This window comes from Osmia bicornis, chromosome 9 (assembly GCF_907164935.1).
Source record: "Osmia bicornis bicornis chromosome 9, iOsmBic2.1, whole genome shotgun sequence".
Taxonomy (NCBI): Eukaryota; Metazoa; Arthropoda; class Insecta; order Hymenoptera; family Megachilidae; genus Osmia; species Osmia bicornis.
In genome coordinates this window covers 1,891,005-1,912,339 of record NC_060224.1, presented here as the reverse complement: position 1 = coordinate 1,912,339, position 21,335 = coordinate 1,891,005, and the positions used below count along the sequence as shown (strand labels likewise).

At 37.5% G+C, this 21,335-nt stretch overlaps 1 protein-coding gene across 5 annotated transcripts in view; it reads right to left on the bottom strand.

Moving 5' to 3' along the window:
• Positions 1-5,393: 5,393 nt before the first annotated feature.
• The window catches only part of LOC114876776 (transcription factor collier), a 69,986-nt gene continuing 54,044 nt past the window's right edge, over positions 5,394-21,335 (bottom strand). Inside the window, exons 7-14 of one of the 5 annotated variants that reach the window (XR_006829637.1) lie at positions 14,794-14,875; positions 12,653-12,785; positions 9,210-9,364; positions 9,001-9,127; positions 8,616-8,918; positions 8,041-8,283; positions 7,270-7,507; positions 6,389-6,477 (exon numbers count right to left, since the gene is read on the bottom strand). Coding sequence is in view for 3 of the 5 variants with exons in the window: in XM_029188587.2 (XP_029044420.1) it covers positions 6,365-6,477; positions 8,041-8,283; positions 8,616-8,918; positions 9,001-9,127; positions 9,210-9,364; positions 12,653-12,785; positions 14,794-14,875 (1,156 nt within the window). In the remaining 2 variants the exon portion in view is untranslated. Of the gene's footprint in view, positions 6,492-7,269; positions 7,508-8,040; positions 8,298-8,615; positions 8,919-9,000; positions 9,128-9,209; positions 9,365-12,652; positions 12,786-14,793; positions 14,876-21,335 lie in introns of those variants that run through there. The other 4 variants (XR_006829638.1, XM_029188587.2, XM_029188588.2 and 1 more) reach the window with 4 other exon arrangements.

Below are 21,335 nucleotides of genomic sequence, written 5' to 3'. Positions count from 1 at the left end.
ATTGGTGCTTCGGGGTTTCTGACACCCCAGAATGATATGTCGCCATGCAGAGTCAACGGTGTTTCGGGGTCCCAGACACCCCAGATGCCATTAGGTCGGTATGTAGAGTATTATTGGTGCTTCGGGGTTCCTGACACCCCAGTATGATATGTCACTATGCAGAGGGACTCAACGGTGTTTCGGGGTCCTAGACACCCCAGATGGCACCAGGTCGGTATACACAGAGCGCCACCGGTGCTTTGGGGTCCCTGACACCCCGGGATGAAATCAGGCCCGTACATAGAGGGCACAACCAGTATAATAATCATCTTCTAATTTCTTTCCGGAGTTTATTTAATTTTATTTATTTTATTTTATAACAATTTTTTTACAATAATTTTATTTATTTTCTTCTGAAAGAGGGGATCACTAGCAACTCTTCGGCAGTCGATAAGTTGACGTTCAATTTCCGCTATTTTCCGATAGGTTGCGATAGTTACTAATATTTCATGGATTATTGCAACATTAAATTCTTTCATGAATTTTATTTTTATTATTGAACATTTTGTTACTGGATCAACATAATCGTGTTTCACTTTGAATGAGATGAAATTAATGATACAGATTGATGAAATACAAAAATCAAAACTATTTTTTAACATATACATTTCAAAATGCAGTTTTTGGATTTATACTATTTTTTAGTTCACTGATTCAGTTATCTGTTTTGTACCTAGTACAAAAATGAGTTAGCCAAGGTAACTCGATAGAGTTGGATAAGGATTAGCGGTAATCAGCAGATGCTAAAATTCTTTTGTATCGATAAAAACACAATGGATTCGAAGGGTAACGTTGCCGGGATACACAAACAGAATTCAAATGGAGCCGAACTCGCCGAAAGAGCAGATCTTATCGCGGCGAACTGTCAAGGGTGCATCACTGGATTGCTCCTCTCCCTGCCGTGTTCAGTGGTTCATCCCCTTTGACAGTCGACTCAAATTCTACCCCGATATCGCTGTGACGCAAAAGAGCATACGCAGTGGCGTGTCAATATATTTTGTAAGTCGTTGTAATATACAATTTAAAAATTAACTATGTACAATAATAAATGTTCTCTATTCATTTAACATTTCTCATTCAGAAAGCGATGTATTAATTTAGAAAATCGGTACATCTACGTTGAGGAGTCGTTAAAAAATTGGATCATTTAACAAGCTTTCCATAAAAATTTGTGCTTTGCTTTTTCCAGATTCCAATTAGATCGAGCACGATACGCCTCGTATGGATTTTTATAGGATCGCACGTGCCAAAAAACTAAGCTAACGGCTCTTGGTGGATTGGCGGGCAACAGGGTGCGTGTTATTTGTGTATACCAGAGGGTAGAAACAACTGGACGAAAAAGCCTATTAGTCCTCTCAAATATAAAATGCACAATGTACAAACACAATGTTATTTGGACAGTACTTTTTGTGAATTGGCCTTTAATCGATGAAATGTAATTTTTACTACACAAATAATAAATATTATCATTCCAAAAAACTCAATTGCATATGTTTATTTTAAAAATGTGACAGTTTCAAAAATTCATGAAAACGCACTACTTACAGCTTTTCAAGTGCTGTCAGGAGCGAGGTGAAATTTAATCAGTCTTAGCGCGATCGTCGAGGAGTGCGGAACTATTTGTCAAACAAACATGTTCGTTTAATTTATTTTTTTAGTTAAATTAATTCACTTTATTTATTTTCTTAGCTTATTGAATAAGCTCATAAGGAGGATAAAATCTATGATTTTTATCCCTCTTCTGAACATCGGCTGACCATCCCATTTATTTATCATTCCATCCTTCTTTGAGGGCCAGAAGGGACACATCCCTGTATTCCTTACATCTGTGTTTTCTTTATATCTCTGCATCTTTTACATGTCTGCATCTTTTGCATTCCTGCATTCTTTACATCCCTGTATCTCTTAGGTCTATGTATCCTTTACATCCCTGTATCTCTTAGATCTCTGCATCCTTTACATCCCTGTACCTCTTAGGTCTCTGCATCCTTTACATCCCTGTATCTCTTAGGGTAGATACTATTGTCATCCCAACATTCTTTTCATCCCTATATTTCTTACATCGCTTCATCCCTTACATCCCTACATTGCTTTCATCCCTACATTCCTTACATCTCTACATTTTTTCATCCCTACATTCTTTTCATCCCTACATTCCTTACATCTCTGCATCCCTTATAATAAATATATCATAAATATAATAACATATCTGTGGCCACTGGTTCGAGTAAAGGTAAGTAAAGGTAAGTAAAGGTAAGTAAAGGTAAGTATATTCAATTTTTGAATTTTGAATTTTGAATTTTTGGCCCTCTAGCGGCAAAAATGTGAACTAAAATCTCGATGTCCGATCAGCGCCATCTGGTTTTGGAAAAAGGAACTAAATCATGCACCATTTTTGGCCCTCTGGCGGCAAAAATGTGAACTAAAATCTCGATGTCCGATCAGCGCCATCTGGTTTTGGAAAAAGGAACTAAATCATGCACCATTTTTGGCCCTCTGGCGGCAAAAATGTGAACTAAAATCTCGATGTCCGATCAGCGCCATCTGGTTTTGGAAAAAGGAAATAAATCATGCACCGTTTTTGGCCCTCTGGCGGCAAAAATGTGAACTAAAATCTCGATGTCCGATCAGCGCCATCTGGTTTTGGAAAAAGGAACTAAATCATGCACCATTTTTGGCCCTCTGGCGGCAAAAATGTGAACTAAAATCTCGATGTCCGATCAGCGCCATCTGGTTTTGGAAAAAGGAACTAAATCATGTACCATTTTTGGCCCTCTGGCGGCAAAAATGTGAACTAAAATCTCAATGTCCGATCAGCGCCATCTGGTTTTGGAAAAAGGAACTAACTTTGGCGGGAATCTTTGCTTAAATAAGCAATGGATTCAGGGATTTAAGGGATATAGAGGTGTAAGGGATGCAGAGATGTAAGGGATACAGAGACGTAAGGGATGCAGAGACGTAAGGGATGCAGAGATGTAAGGGATGCAGAGATGTGAGGGATGTAGAGATGTAAGGGATGCAGAGATGTAAGGGATGCAGAGATGTGAGGGATGTAGAGATGTAAGGATTACAGAGATGTAAGGGATGCAGAGATGTGAGGGATGCAGAGATATAAAGGATGCAGGGATGTAAGAGATCTAGAGTTTAAGGAATGCAGGGATGTAAAGATTGCGGAGTTGTAAGGATTGCAAGGACGTAAGGAGTGCAGAGATGTAAAGGATGTAGGAGTGCAAGAGATGCAGACATATAAAAGATGCAGAGATATAAAAGAAACATAGATGTAAGGAATGCCCCTTGATGCCCCTGTATCCGTAGTCATTGCTGACTAAATGATAATAAATAATAAATGAAACACATGTTTTCACTGAAGATGCAATGCACAATCATGTTAATAATTAATCGTTGATTGGTACTCAAGTTACAGTGAAACAATAGCGAAATGACAAATCATTGATGAAGTAACGTGTTTTCGCAAGGGCTGGCAAGGAAAGCAATATTACAAGAGAAACGATTTCGTATTGTGCCCACGTTGTAACGTTTGCAATGAGACACGTGCCAGCCATGCCTCGTGCCACGTGGCAACCAATCTAAATCTAATAACACAAACAGCCTTACAATAACGTGGGTCGTGTGCACCACCGTTTGGCGGCCGGAGGTAATAGGACACCATGTGAACTAATCGCTACGAAGTGGTCCTCGAGATCCTGTTTCGCTATTTGTTGATCCTGACGTAGTCTCGTGGGAGAAACCACACTTGAACAGAAGGTGTTTGCGACGCTACGCTGAATACGACAATGTCGTTTTATGTTCAGATTTTACTTAAATAACAATAATGATAAAGTGGAATTTGAATGGATGCAGGTAGAGGGGCAGGTGACAACGGTGGAATGCTAAAAAAGGGTTAAAGTGATTGTGAAGGAAGGGTATGTGAAAAAAATAATAAACAATCAATTTTTAATTCTCAAAAATGTAAGTTTAATTTATTTTAATATACACCGACGAGTGTTTGTACGCGCGTATGCGTGCTCGTGTGTGTTCGCATACATACAAGAACGATCGCGCCATGTAAAAGATGACAATATGTGATCGAACAAAGGTCAATAATCAATATTACAATTAAGATCACAAGATCACAGAGCGTGTGGCTCCGGGATAAAGAGGGCATCTTCCATAACGGAAGTACTTGTTCACCAAGTCGATATGCAAAAAAGGAACTCTTTACAATAATAATTTTCTTTTTAAAACGACACTCGTTCCGAAAGAAACAATACGATCTACGCTGCAAAAATCTGGACTAATCGGAGATTTCAATTTTTTTTTTTTTTTTTGCAATGGTACATGCTTCGTATACTTTCGTTAGATTCGTTTCGTGTGAAATTCCTTTTGGGCCGGCTTATCGAACGATTCAAATCAACTATACCGTTTATACAATTGCTGCGGACGACTCGAATTTTTTAACGCTGCTCTCCGATTTATTATTCTATTCTTCCTTTTTGTTTTTTTAACAATATGAATTTGTGAACAATTGGAGAGTACAAGATGTTTCATAAAATTTCAAGACTTTCCACGAATTTTATGCCAGAAAAATTCTATGTATACCACATTAGAATTGATTTAATAATGTATAATTTTAACAGAGAAAGTACAAGATTAATATTTTCATTATTCATCTCAATTTACCAAGTCAAAGATTAACATAGAAGAAAATTTCTGGAATGCAATTATATTTAGTGATGAATGTTAATACAATTTTATAAAAATTTCATGAAAAGTCCTATAATTTGTTAACAACAACCTGTATAGACGTTAAAAATGAAAATGTTGAATCGCCGCTGTACAATCATACGGATCAAGCTACGACGCTCTACGATTATTTACACCTATGTATAATTATTCTTCGCTCTACAATCACGTTTAATATCGTTTCGTTGGATTCCTGGAAATAGTTTTTGTCTTTTTGTACATCGCAACAATATTTACAAGAAAATTTACAAGTTACAAGTTAGACGTTAGACTCTACCTAGCCGATATTGGTTAGTCTCTTAAAACGTACTGGTAGGAAGTTAAAATTTCAAAGTTTGAAAATGCTTTCTAAAACTATGATGTTTGTTATTCAATGATAAGCGATATGTCCATCTTCTAGTGATTCCTAGAAATGCTACTATCGATAATCATCAATAATATCGTAATATTTTTAATCCACCGAGTGTTAAGTTGGCAAATTCCAAATTTATAAATTCAGAAAATTAAATTATCCAAATAATGAATAAAAGAAGTAAAGAAATATTGTACAAATAATATAATAAATTAAAAAGAAATAAAAATACTACTTAATAAAATTTTCAAAGGTCCAAGTCAATTAATTTTAATGATATAAATTTGAATTATCTAGAAATCCAAGTAAATTATTTTAATCCTATAATTTGTTCAACTTACATTCTCTAGGTTTAATATCATCAAGTGATTGATAAGATATTAATAATCTATAGTAGCAGTTCTAGTGGTATCCTCGAGCCTCAATTAGCCTCTCTGCTTTGTTTGATATAAAATTGATCAACACCCTGTGAACGTTCCCCGTCTGCGTATACAGTTGCATTTCGAAAAATTCCCAGATACATAATTAGACAAATTATGAAAGCGTCTTTGCTACGAAATCGATGAAAGACACCTGGAAAATATTTTTGCCACAAGTTTGATTTCGTATACGAGTGGAGACGTAGGGCAAAGGAGGTATTAAAATTGATAAAATTCTTCTTTTCGCGTTCGGTTAGCTATATGAAAAATAGCAATACGAAAAGACGTTCTATAGTCGTTCGGTTGTTTCTCAGAATATATTAACACGTATTTCCCTGTTAAAATAAACTCTGCATATGTTTTCGTATATCATAGCGAAATCATTTCTATAAATTCTTCGTAAATAGATAACATACGGCCGATTAATTGCTTCCCGCTTCAATCGAACGACTACGTCAGTAGATACAGAAAACACTGCCATGTGCTTCGATATGTATCATTCCTTATCTTATTTCGATCATAATTAATCGTAAAACGTTATTTAAATTTTTTCTTTGCACTGGTTTTCATACAATCCCGAACAGCTCCGACGAAAATCGCCTGAACACGTTTCCTTGTTTAATAAAAAAATAAATAAAAAAGAAGAAAAAGGCGAATCGAGAGGACCGATTCGGATTCAAGAAAGCGATTGTCAATTACAAGTACGATGATTATGAGAATGTTACAGCATAAAATCCTTCGTGACGATGGATTACGCTTCCGTGAACACACAGACCCTCGATATTTTCGTCGGAGCTTACATCTCGTAACACTATTTCCCATTCGACGAGAGCAACGGACTGGCGGCATTCGAATATCCTTGGCTGCAGGTCGGCAACATAAATGGATTCATGTTGAACGGTGAACCAACCACCTCCCCTAGTCCTGTAACATACCCACTATCGGTTATACGTTAGTGTCATTCACCATGACTTCTCTGGTTAAAAAAGAAAAATAAATATGTTATATATTTCATATTAAAATATTATAATATCAATTTAGTATTAAGCGAAGTGTACCTATACCAATGTTTTACCCCTTGATTGCAGTTCTCATTAAGAATACAAATTATTTACACGTATTTTTCAATTCGTCGTTTACTTGGTACATAGCATGATAAAAGAGATTTCAATGAACATGAGTGTAGTTTTGTATAGAAAGCTAGTGCACATTACAAGATGAAGAACAAACTGTTCGAAACGTCGTTCAGACACGTGCCAACAAAACGACCACTTTAGGGATAATAACGATCTCGTCGGTTAAGTGGCACCCTTAACAATCAGTGGGAATGAACGATATTATAATATTTTTCTTATAAAGCCACTTCTTTATTGCGATAATAATAAGACTACTATTATAAATATGATTAATGTTTGCTGATTAAATATTAAATTGCTAAAGGGATAAAATCGTCGCCTAATAAAATAAAAGAGAAGCAAATATCTATGGCAATGATATAGATAGATAATTAGAGTATTTAATTAACCCTCGGACGGTAGACGTCAATAATTTTACTACTATATGAAACTCACTCGTTTAAAAATACGTGTTATACATGTATACTTCTCGTAAGTATGGATCATGGTTGACCCAGCTCCACCGTACGAAAGTTAATCAAAGAGGAGGATAGGGGGAGAGTAAGCAATCAATGATTCGTAAGTGAACGTGTGTACATACATTCTCGAATCTCGTCTCTTGTGCATGTTTCTCATAACTCTTTAATCGCAGTGCATAGGGTGGTTGTGGTGGTGATGATGGTGGTTGTGATGGTGGACGGTTAGCGGTTACTGGGCGGCTGTGGCGAGGTGGTGCTGTGTGGACCAGTGCGGTGGGACTGAGGTGGTCGGTGGTCGTACTACGGGGGCGAACGCACTCCCGTCCCCGGATGTATAGAAAATGCCATACTGTTCGTGCGCTAAAATGAAAATTTCACATAAGGAAAAATCATAAGTGCATGCGTCACAACGAAGTACTACTTAATGTACAGAGTGTCCCAATTTTCTCCCGTCAAAGAATAATGAGGAACGGCGAGGTGTCGGAAATCAAAATTCATGTAGGACTTTTCATTTAATGAAAAGTTGTGAAAGACAGATCAAATGGAAAAAACTGGAACACCTTATATATAAAAAGCGCATGCATGTCGGGATTTCATGTGTATATGTATTCACATAGAACATGCGTAATAGGGTATATCTGTTATGATGTAAGTGGATGAATAAATGACTGTAAACTATTAGTAGTAAAAACATTCACTAATTAATAAATGTAAAAGAAATCATTTGTTTGAAAATAATAAATTCAGATTGTTGATTTCTACTGATTGTAATAATGATCATCCGCTTTTATCATAACGTATTAAACAATAATGTTTTCTAATGGTCCCTGATTTCATTTTTCCTTACTCTTAAGTGTATGCAAAAATATGATGATACTAGAGAAAATACTTACGTGATGTATAAAGAGTCGGACTACCAGTATACGGATTGGCCACTGAATAACTTCCGTTTGTGCTGTGACTGTGAGGTGTACTGGCTGAACTTCCGCAATAACCACCACCGGTTACGACCCCACGTGGACTCGCACTGCTGCTTTGTCTATACGCGTCAGTGCTACCACCGACGCTTCCTCCTACGCTACCACCACCGCCGCCACCGCCTCCAGCACCGGCTCCTGTCGTCACGGAACTACCGTCTAGAAATAGAAACCTGCCCGTCAGACGAACTCGTCAGTATAACGTCATTCTGTTCATTTCGTGTTGCCTAGTGCACCGAAACAAGAAGATGCATGTTACACCAAAATTTAACACGGAACAGTGTTCGTATAATACAATAAAAATGTCACGTACAAGAAGATATAATATTAATACATAATTATTTTTCAACAATCTGTCAAATAAATTCAATAAAATAAAGATAAGGTATACTACAAACTATAATGTATTTTAATGTATATTTTTTAATTTTCAATAAAAGCTATGATTAATTAAACTGACACCGTTTTGCATTTCTTATTCTAATACTTACCATCCGTCCATTTTGCGGCAGTGCCATTTTCTTGTACCGTCACTGCGAGTTGTCCTGTATACGAATTGAACGCCGTCGCCGAGCTGGATGTCGGAGGTGCAGGCGGATGACCCGATCCTGGACTCCTAGGTGCTCCTGTGATCCCTGTGTTTCCGCTTCTGGGCATACTGTACAGAGCTTCTGCGAGATCTGCCGCTCTTTTCAGTATGATTTCCTTCGGTAATTTCTCTGGGTCGCCAGGATGTCGGGGAATAAGTTTCTGTAACCTTTGGAAGCCGTAGTCGATCGTGGGTTCATTTAGGGCTGAAAGATTGATAAAAAAGAATACCTTATTTTAATGTCTATGCTCCATATTCCTTGTTTAAAGTATAATAATTATACTTACAAACATAAACGAATCTTCCGGGTGCTCCTTTACAAAACTGTTTAGTTTTATAAGAAAGCGTGACTTCGACTACACCAGGTATCTGTCGCGGAGGAGTTTGCACTCTGATTGCGTTCGGTGTGATTAACTGAAAGCAGAAATTAAATTTATGTTAGAATAATATATTGAACATATAAAATTATTTCTTATAAATAAAAGGAATTACGTACCTCGCTCCAAACTAACATCGATCCAAAAACTACTTGAAGCCCATCGAAGAAGTTTTCGCCGATAATTATAACCGTGGATCCACCAGAAGTCCATCCTTCGTTCGGTGATATCGCTTTTATGCACGGTGTTTGGAGAGGTACAGGCGTATAAAGACCTAATTTTCAGAAGAATATAATTTACATTAATTATTCAGTCAATTATTAACTGATCAATTTAATTATCCTCAATTTTAAGAGAAAGATGGTTATAATTTTATTTTTGATATAGTTATTCAAAAATTTATTATTATACAAAATCATAAATTCCTTTCATACGAAAACAGAGTAACGTGTGTTACGATTTGTTCGGATAATCAAGTTTCCACGGTATTCGAAATCACGAAAACAATAACGAATAGCGGGGTTAAAAAGGTCGTAAAAGAGAAAGTAAGTCAAGAAATTACACGAATTTTCCGGATTGCACGAGTTGAACCGAGACAGTTAGTTGAAGGGTGGTTGGGACACGGAAAATTATCTGAAAATTCTGTTTATTCGGTCGAGGCCTCGTGGTACATATATTTTCCCTGGCAAACTCACGCCACGAGGATGTCGTGAAAGCAGAAAAAGGAGGCTAACAGAGAATCTATGAAAGAGAAAGAGAGAGAGAAAGGGGATAGAAAAGAGGATAGAAGGAAGAGACCGAGGGGTCGAAGTAGTTGGAGAAGGGTTGTAACAAGAAGGAAGGGGAACGATCGGGCTGCCGGTGTCTCTGCTTGGAATTTATAACCCAATGATATCATTTTGTACCCCAGCGAAGCCAAGCCACCCCCGGTACCGCCTCTGGCAGAACGGAGCCACGGCAGAGTGGCTGACATCATGGTATATTGCTCCCAGTGATGCTCAAACAGTTTCCACCTTGGGTGCTTACGCCTGCTTCAGCTAGTAAATCTTAATGCCTTAAGAGATCTCGACGCTGGATATTGTATTCGAACAATGTTTTCCCTCGTTCAGGAAATAATATTAACCCTTCGAACGGCGGACCCGTTACGGGTCAATCGCGACCTAACCTACTTAGCCCATACCTATAAAATGTATACACATACCAAGTTGGATAAAATTTAGAGGAAAAATATATGAAATACTTAATGATAATAATTATCATTCATTCACCCATTAATCAAAGAATAAAAGTAAAAATTAATAACACGGTGTTATTTAAATATATGATACTTCTTCTTATTTAAAGATTTAACAAAATGCACAAAGATTTTCGAAATGATCTGATAGTTTATTCATTCCCGTCGCTTGTCCTTAGGAATTTAAGTACACGAGTGCGATACAAAGCTGAAGAGTCGCAATTCGAGTGTAAATGGGGATTCTTGAATGGGACACAGGTATTTATTGCGTTCAATGTACAAGAAAGTCGTTAAACAGAGTCGGCCACGTTGGCAACCACCCCGTTGGAGAATTGTCGGCCGGGAGGAATGGGTATGAAGCGGAAAAGTAGGAAGAGGCAAAGTGGAAAGAGGCGCAAGAGGAGGAAGAGGGTTGAAAAGAGGGATTCAGTGGAGGAGGCCGGAACAAGCGTACCAACCCGGAATAAATAAAATCCCCCATGCCACTGGTGAGTGGTAAGGGGTGTTACCCTCTATCCCCTCGAGCTTCTTCCTTCTTCTCTCTTTTACCCGGCAAACCGTCGCCGAAGTCGAAGAACCGTTGTACTTTAACACATTCGGCCCGATTCTCTCTGATCACTGTAGGATCGTGCGATAACTTCGTTCACCCCGATAAAGAGGCGAGAACTTCTTCGGGCAAAAAGTTGCTTTCACTTTCACCGCGAACCGGTATTATTAACTTCATATTTTACGATCAAGTAGTTTCCTTTCTACTTGAACACCTTAACCCTTCTTCGGGTTATGATAGCCACAGCACCCTTGCGAGTAGCCTTTTCTATTTCTTGAAATTTTATCTAATCATTTATTATTTTATTCAATTTTTAAATTTGCAAATTATCAATTTTTAAGGAGTGTATTTGCTAGGAGATTTGCGTTACCCTTAGGAATGTATTAAATTTAATTAAATTCCAAAACAATTTCATAATAAAGTGTATGTATATATGACACAGCTACTTTAGAAAACAAATGTCAACCATTTCAAGAAAACTGTAAAAACTTCGTTTTGGCTTACCACCCTTCATCGAGTTTCAAACTTTGATTCCAAAAGAAAAAAAAAATCATCCGCAATTCCAGCAAAAGTTACAACACGTTCACTTTGACCGTTCTTTCCCTCCCACTCTGTCCTTCCACTTTGTTTCTCCCCTTTTACTCTCATTGGTATGCTCGTTTCAGCGTTTTGGGAGTTACTCGCAAGGGGATTTGGAAAGAGTGGTACCGTCATGGCGTCACAGCAGTTGCGAAAGCCGAGAGGATGGTTCGAGATAGCTTAAACTTAGCATTCACAAACCAACACCCCACAGCAACCACTGCGAGAACAGAGTAAGGTTGTTGGGGGGGGAGGAAAAAAAAAAAGAAACGAAGAAGAGCGAGAGACTGGCAATTCCGAGTCGCTTTTCTTTGTTCCTCTTTCGTTTTACCCTCGTTCCGTTCGCGTCTTTCCGCTTGATGGCAGCCGAGCAGACAAAGAGAGGAAAGGCGAAAAGATACGGTAGGGTGGAAAGAAAGCCTGTAACCTACGGAGAGAGAGAGAGGAATAAGGTAGGAGGAACACAGAGAACGTGGTGGATCCCTCGTTTTCCCCGCATCCCATTGATTTACATCTCGTCGCGGCACAGGAAAGGAAGAAAGGCACGAAGAAGCCTAGGAGAAGAGGAGGAACGCGCGTTGTCGAGGGGTGGCCGCACGATATCAGCCGTTTGTATGCGCGGCCGACGCCAAACTTTGCTGAATTGCCCTATGACTCCTTATATCCTATCCTCCGAGCTCACCCTCTCCTTTCTTCTCGCGCCATTCTATCCTCTGCTACGCCTCTACAGTCGTTATACCGATCTCGAAGAAACCAACCAACCAACCAACCCCATCCTATCCTCTTCTTTCGTTCGAGGATTCCGCAATGAGGGGAAACGCTGCACGGGATATCAGAAACTTCCAATTGTAAATGGCGACAATAAATCGATTTACGTGCATGTATTTAATCGTGGCCCTCAGATGGAACGTAATTTAGAATCTTTGTGTTTCAGAACTCGTAATGTTTCGTTTGCATTATAGAATAATTATTAGGCTCGGTATTAGAAATAACAAGAAGATCTCTCAATGAAATTTTATGTGCAAGATCACGATCCGAATTTTGGGTTTCATATTTTGGAAAAATAATTTCTAAAGGGACAAAGTAAAATTTAGAAAATGAAAATAATATTAAACTAAATATGGGACTCTTTCCATGGTCCGCCGTCTAAGGGTTAAAGTTTTCAATATCTTTTTTACATGCTTATAGTTAATCATACTTACTGTTGTATTCGCCGGGATCACTGGGATCTAATCGTTTCGCTCTACGACCATGTTTGCTGTTGTTGTGAACGAACATGTTGTCCGAGACTGCCAGTAGTGGTCCCTCTACTCCTACTTGCGTGGAAATGACCACCTGTTACAGAAGATTGAAATTCGTCCAAGTGAGATTTCCGATGAAAATTCGACAAATCATTAAATGGTTGCAATTTTTCTTTCCTGCCTGATAGTCATAGTTTTAATTTTACATCGAAACGATTAAACAGAACGATAGACAGTTTCATGTCACGGTGTAATTAAATTAATGAAAGCACTGATAAGTATAATAGAATGTGAAAGGGCGTGTACGTCGAAACTATGTCGCCAATTACGTTGTGTAATTTTATTTACACACATACGTGTGCTGCTCTGCATATGTTAATCATATCTCTCGTGAAGTAGCTATGCAGTCTGGATTTGCTGTATCGCGTTATGCGTATTCACCATGCATTCCGTGACTCCCGTGACCCCCTATTTGCACGTATGATAGATACGCTATCGTACAAACGTACGAAGATAATCTCATTAAAGCTGAGCCTTGGAATACGTTCGCATAGTACGAACCAAGCTAAACATCTATTCTATTAAATATTTCTTCATATTTAACACGATATGCTAATGAACATGCTTGATCATAATTATAAATAATATCTAATTCATATTTTATGATCGTTTAAAAAAAATATTTTTACGAGTGAAACTTTTGGTGAATTGAAACAAGTCACGTGGTTAGCATGGAGTTCGAGGGGTGCAAACAAGGGGACGATGATTTTCGGAAGAAAGTAGAAAGAACGTTTATAAAATCGACTGGGCGGTCGGTAAATGCCCGAAGTTTTGTCCTTTCACAAGTTCGCAATTTTCTTGGCTGGTTGGCCCTATTACCTGGCGCGTAACGTCGTGCAAACTTGCCCCAACACCAAGGGTGAGGAGAATAAACCTGACGGCTTTCCGCGAGAGGAAATTCCTCGAGGAAGGCGAAAGCGTAACGCTAAAATTTTAATTCGTAACTTCGAGCAATAAGCAATTCCTAAACAAATTCGGAGGCGCGATAAGCACTTTAACTTTGGTTTCCTTTTGGTTTCAACGTTCCCGGCGAATGTACGGTAGGACAAATAAACGAACTCTGATAATTACATAACGTACCATATAAATGTCAGTTATAATCAGTGTAATTGGATATTTCTTTATAAAGTTTACTGAAAATAGAGCACTTGATTATGCTATTTAATATTCGAGGCACAAAGGAATATTCTTTTGAAATAACAAAATTATCCAGTGTTCTTTGGATCTAATATAAACAAGAATTAGTTAGAAATTAGATAATAAAAAGTGTTAAATATTATTAAAATAATTACCTACTAAATGAAAGAATTTTCCATGTAACTAATGTGACACTCAAAGGGTTAATTTTGGTTTTTAAAGCTATAAGATGTTTCCAAGTTAAGATCCCACAGATATATTATAGTAATCATGCGATAAGACAAACGAATCCGATAGAAACGAAAGAAAAGGGAGGGTAAGAAAGTTTTTTGTCATTTATTTTTTAATTTTGCGTTTTGTCTCTCGAAATGGACATAGACGGGGTGGCGAGATACGGCTGTCGGTGAGTAGGAATGACCGTTATACCAAAGGTAAGGGGGTGGAAGGGTGAACGGTTACACAGGGGTGGGTCGGTTGATGTTGCGCTGAGCTAATTGCCAACCCCTTGGATTACGTCCTTTTGGATGGGGATCTCAACTTTCGACGGTGGCCGACCATCGAGAAATTGCTGTCTCCCCAACGATACTTTTTTCTTTCTTTCAAAAAATTAAAAAAGAATGCCTTTAAGTGGAAGATATCCGTTCGTAGACCAGGGGTGGCAACTTGGAAGCTTAGTTTCAAGACTGACACATTTTATAAAATATTTAATTTTTGTCATAAAGTTTAAGTAAATTTAATAAAACATTTTTCTGCTAATTATTCTATTTGCTGAAATATTTTCAATAACTTATATTACATAATCGTTTCCTTTTTTCTATTATATGGTGCTCTATTTTCAGTGAACTAATAAAAAAGATAACGAGTCTTAAACGCTCCGTTCATTAAAGGTTTATGTGCTAACTCACCTGGAAGCGTCTCATATCGCGGGGATTGCCGGCATTCTTAAGGCAGTTTTGGTTGCACTTGAGGAAGAACTTGAGGAAGAATCTGAAAGCAGAAGGGACGAAAGTTAAACGGTTGACAAGGTGCTTAACGCTCTTCAACGTCAAGAACTTAATTAAGACGCGAACTTGATTAAAAAGTCTAAATGTTGCATTAGGCAATCGCAAGTTTCGCTCTATTCGCTTCTATTATTCAGTATTTCTTTAGATTAAATCCCCCAGCATGTGTTCTACGACCTTTAGGACCGTACAGCATCTGAAATGCCAAAAGGGTGATTCTTGAAAAAATATACTTTATTAAGGGGTTGAGCCAGTCTGGCGATCTCAAAATAATAGGCAGTTTTAAAAATATTTTTCTCGACAAGAAAGATATTTTTATAAGCATAATTATATGAAATTTCAAATTAGTTAGAAAAAGTTGCTTCTATTTTAAAAATTTCAAGATTTGGCCAACATTTCTGTGAAAATACTTCACTGCACGATGGCTCAATTTCTATGAATTATGTAGAATTTCAGAGGAATATTGAATTTGAGGAAATTTCTGTAGAGCCAGAATATCCATGTTCGTGTTGACGGGGATGAAAAGGGAAGAAAGAGTTCTTCGAAGAGACAAAGTTAAGAGAGAGTGAAACACGAATATTCCTATAGATCGAGAGAGTAGAGAAAACTCATAGGAAACAATCAGGAGGACCGAGACGATGAAGAGGTTCGAGGAACGAAGGGGTAGTTTTCTGGGTGGTTGGTAGGCCTCTCCTCCCATGGGACGCCATTGTCATTCCCCTACGTGCGTCCATACGATTCGGGGCTCCATCGAAAAATCAAACGCATACCTTCTAGAAGCGGTGGTGCTTGCTTTTTTTTTTCTTTTCTTTGCTTTCTTGTTTGCGTGGAACATCCAAGTGAAACTGTAGGAGGAATTCGTCTGATTTCTATTCGTCGCCTCAATTCGTATCGACGTCGTATCTCTTTGTCTTTGTTGTTTTCTGCGTTCTTCGCGTTAAGAGGTAAATATGGACGATATACTTAAAACATAGTAAATGCTACAAGGTTGGAATAATTAGAAAAAAAATTTTAAGTGAAACAGAAAAATTCGACCTCAAATTATTTGTAATTACTAATTAAAATTTAATGGTAATTTCAGCTAATTAATAATAACTATGAATTTTTATATATCAATAATGGCATCGAACTTGTGTATTATCGAGCATTACCCACGCTCGACTACCTAGACGACACTTTTATCGTCATCCTGCGCTACTTGTCAGCCGACTTGGACGTTTGGCACGAAATCCATATAGCTCGAAAAGTGAAAAGTAAAAAAAGAAAGAAAAGAAGAAAAAAAATTGAAAGCCGATCGGAATCCTCCCTTATTCCGGTGTAGAGAGTACCTACGGAAGGGAATGTTGGCGGGATATATAAAGAGAGAAGGTGGAGGAAGAACAGCGGCGAGGGTATAGGGAAAGAGAAAGAGAAAGGGAAAGAAACGTATCGATCTCCAGTTTCATGCTTTTCGTATCTATCCCGTATCCATGGACTCTATATACCTCTAGGTTCGTGTTAACGGCTGCCACTCGGCTGCTTTTAGAGCGTCGAGCGAATTTAATTTCGTTTACTCTTAGAGGACGTTAAGATCTTATCAAGATGCTGGATGGGTATTCAAAGCATTGTACTTTAGCTTATCGGCTGCTGTGGATCTTGCACTAAACACGATGTCTGTCGTGCCTGAGGCGTGGAGAACGACGACGGGCTTCTGGTCTTTCGCAGATACGAACCCTATCGACCATGCCTGTAAGGTACCTGTGTGTACGTGAAACGATGCAAAAATACTAGCTGTCTGGTGATACGGGGTGTACAAACGAAAACGGGCTGAATCTATGTAAAAAAATAAGAGAAGAATGGAATATGTATAATGTATTGCAAAATAAATAATTTCACAGTGAAACCAATTTAAGTAATTAGTTAAACACCACCCTTCATCTATAAACATATTTTCAATCAATCGAATTGGAAAAACGATAAGAGTATCCCTATTGTGTAGAATCTACTTATAGGAAATACTAATGATTCGCGACACCCTATCTCGTATCTGTATCACTCTGTCCCTCTTTTCTTTTTACCTTTTTAAAGTCATTTTTATCCATGCTGTCCTCCGAGTATTGGCTGTTAGGGGCTAATGGATTGCGTTACTGACTGATTCAAATGCGAACTGGATTTTATTCGGAGCTCGATGGGGCGACAGTATCGGCAATGTTGTAACGCGAACACGAGCAAGAAGGGTGGAAGGGCTAGTTTCTTACAGGGGGGGTTCCAATTCGATTTCGATCATCTATTAGATTTTTCTTCTTCAGCGATGCTTTCCGCGAGCATGCACCACTTCCTATGGTGAAATCTATTCTGAATTGTTGTTTAACACCTTATCCCTATATTATTAATATTTTCCTTCTTTTAAATAAAGAAAATATAACCATATAAACTCAACAAAATAATCGCGATTAAATTCAAAACAACTGAAAAACTATCATAAATTTATCATACCCAATAATTTCATTTTACTTAATTACAATTTATTGTGTTAAGTGAATGATCGTTGTTATAGTGGTGCAAACAGAGCAACGTTACAATTAAAACGTTTGGTAGAGGAATACAATCGAATGAATCGTTTGATTCTCGCCGTATTGGCTGTTATTCGATTGCTAACGAATTGACACGGAATAAAATATACAAAGGCCGACCGATTGAGAAATCATTCCCAACCTACCTTCGAATCGTAGCGAATACCTTTCCGTTGCCTCGGCTAAAATGAAAATAAAACGAAGTAACGTGCAGTCGAAAGTGTAGGGGTTGTATGCGATGGGAGTGGGGTAGATGGAGTGGCAACGGTATGTAGCGGAAAACCTACACCGTTCGCTATTTCCAGTTTTACAATATACAAGTGTGGTCCAAAATTGACCTCGATCTGCCATTCCTTTACTTTGTGTCAAAATTCAGATCGTGATTTGTGTACGAAATTCAGAATGTTGATAAATATGAATTTTTTAAGAAAACTACATAATAGTAAGTATTATTTTATACTTATCCAAATAATTGTGGCACCTCATGTTTATTGAAAAACAAAGGTTGTAGAATAAAATTAAATTACCAGAATTGTTCAATATTTTGATACCATGGTCAGTTTTGGACCATACTGATATACATCTTCGCAACATTGGCGCGGATAAGTGAACGAGTGAAAAGAAATAAACGACACCGATAAAAAAAGGAAGCTAAATATCGAAGGCTCGTGATATGTGTACGAGTGAGGGAGGAAGAGGGAGAGGTAAACAGAAGCGAATAAATTCAATCAACCCTTGCAGTAAATCATCGGCTCCTGTGCAGCGGTTTGTTAATACTTCCCTTGTACCAATTAGCAATTTTCCTCCCAGTGTGGATACGGATGTTATTTTCCTTTTTCTTTCTGCCTTTCGAGAAAACAATTCGTCAAAAGATACGTGTTCGAATTGGAAACTTCGAGAGGAAAGTTTTATATTACAAATGTTTTTTGTTTGTTGCGTTAATGGATCTTCTGTTCTACTTTTTTGTTATTTGGTATTTAGGTGTGAGTAGATTTATATATTTTGTACAAATAACAATTTGTAATTTCGTTTAATTAAAAATTGCTATGTGCTATGTATTAGTACATTTCAATTTTTATAATTACGTAATTACGTAATTAATAAAATTGTTATCACTATGACATTAAAGAACATTTTTAACTACTTACACGTTATCAATGTGTTTTATAAGAGCACAAAATTGCAAGTAAATACCTTCTGATTTAGTAAATACAGATATACGTCGACTAGGGGGTTGAACGGATATAGGGAGCTTACTTGGGGACTTACGCGTAATAGTTCCAAATAGGGTAGCATTACGCGTATTAGAAATCCATTTTCTCCTACGTCGAGAAATCTTTAATCATGTTTACGACTCTCAAAGTAAATTTCTTTTTTTCTTCATCACTGAAGAAAAGTAGATAACGTGTAAATTTCACCGATTTTATATAGAAAAATGTCTTCTACACATTTTGCAAATAAATTAATTCATATAAGAGTTCTGTAAAAATTCTTATTCATATTTGATTAATCTTCGCAATGTTAGACGATCTAGCTTGTATAACAAGTGGCATGAAAAAGTTAACGAGAAGGAAGCATTTTCTTTCTTTCCCTTATGGGAACACTTAAGTCTGAGAGTAGTATCAGTAGGTAAGAAATTCTGTCTGTTCAGTAGAATTGGAGGCGTGTTCGATAGTGTACTAATCACCTATCTAAACGACAAACCCCTACTCAGCAATCGTATTAACAATGTATCTCGGTAGTACGTACTCCTTGGGGATGTCTTCATTACGTTCATTGTTATCAAGCTCTAAGAGAATTCATGATCTCATTATGGTCGAAAATGTTACTTATCCTACCATTTCATTCACCGAGTTTCATAATTTTAATATAAACTAATAAAAGTTCTACCAGTTGGAGGGTGAAATTAAATTTTATACTACTTTTTAATTACGAACCCATTGATTACACTACTTTTACACAATCATTTAATTGCAAGATGTGCACATACAAAAAGGAACAAGTATCTTCATATATGTTTATACAATATTGATTGTGCAAAGTAGCCAGTTGTTTCTTTTCGAAAAAAACACATCCTTCGATCGGATATATTATTTTAGTAAGAAACCGCCGGGGAGTAATCGCAAGTGCATAATGCAGAAGCGCAGGACGTCAATTAGTAAGAATGTATACGGAGGTCCGTAAGGCATAGGAAACCACCTAGAGCTGTATACCTTGCATACACCTTAACTGAGGTTAGTAAGGGGTTAGCAAGGTATCAGGGGATGCTTAATGTTTAACTAGCCTCCATTACGCCCCCTGTACCGGTCTTCTTGAGACCCACCCTCTTCCTCTTTGCACCGCCGTCATCCAGCATCCACCGAGTCGTTCGCAGGAAGTATTATAGATAGGAAATGGCTAAGAAAGATTGCCCGATGCAAAGCTATCGGCTAATTCAGAAAATCTGCGAAGGTCAAATTGCTCACGTGGCAATATAACGAGAGTTCACAGTAATAATTTAGAATTTTCAAAAAATATTTATTTTATTAATATTAATATTATTTGAAATCTTTAGTCACCTGTGTTTCCAATTAATATTTTTATTTAACATTTTAGACACCGTTTAAGTAGTACAACCAAATGGAGTATTCTAGTAAAAGCCACCTTGAAATGAACATTAATTTAATTCACGCGAATGTTAACATTCCAGGCAAGTTGAGAAAATAATGTGACACGTGGTCGAGTACTAACCGGTCCTTATGATATCGCTGTTTAATTTTCTCTTAGCTGAATGTGGAGATAAATAGGAAACGGACTGAGAGTGCAAGTAGAACAAATTTACGTATGAGCCGACAAGAAGTGACGGAACGTCTGTACAGTCTTTTGAAAAAATTCAAAATTATCAAATAAATTTTTCGTAAATGTAGAATGAAAGCGAGTTTAAAATAAAACTTAGAGACAGAATCATTAACCCAAGGGTTAATTTGCTTAGGAAACCTAGGAAGAGGCTCAAATACTCCGTTAATCCTGTTGGTTGGGGTCTCAATGTATTTTGTATCGAGACATCGGTTTTGGTGTTTACAAAAGGAAATCAAGCGCCCAACAACGTGTAAAGAGGGTAACTTAACCAAATTCCTATCGGCAGAGGGAGTGAGATAGTTTCGTTTAGGTAAGACGGTAGGAACCGAGGCTATTCGGCTGGCACTACCAAGGTACTGCATAATTCATACGTAAGTAATACGTCTTACTAACTAGCATATCCCGAACTAACGTACCCTGTCTTGGGCTTTACGTTGGGTAGCCCTTTCCCTCCCCCAGCTCCTTGTACGTTTCACCGTCCCCTTCATCACGACAGCGAGATATCCCTAATGGCAGTCTATCATATTAGCTACAAGACGGCTTGAGAGGCCGGCAGCTATAACTAGATTTGCTTTGCACCTATGCCACTGCAACTGACGATTTACTATCTATCCTGCAGTTAGCACTGCATTATCCGACTGTTAACACCGTTCGTGCAAGTGACAAGAATTCCTTTAAGAATTAATAAATAAACGGGTGGTACTTATGGGCATGAAAAATATACTAAAATTTGTTTTGTATTTGGTACTCAATTGGAAATTCCATTTTTATAAAATAATTTAACTACGTAAGGATCAAAACATTTAAAATAAATAAAAAAATTTAAACCATCAAATTGCGATTACTCTTTCACGTACAGTAAATGATTTTCAATTAAAGTGCATTATACTCAAAGGGTTAATTATTGAAAAAATTGAAAGAAAATGCAGTCAAATGATCGTAATATAAAAAATATTAATAGTCAGTAGAGTTACCATTTTTTCAGGTACCAGTGTCCGAATATCTAAACCGAGTAAATGACTGTACAGAAATTGTGGAATTATGTGGTAATGCCTT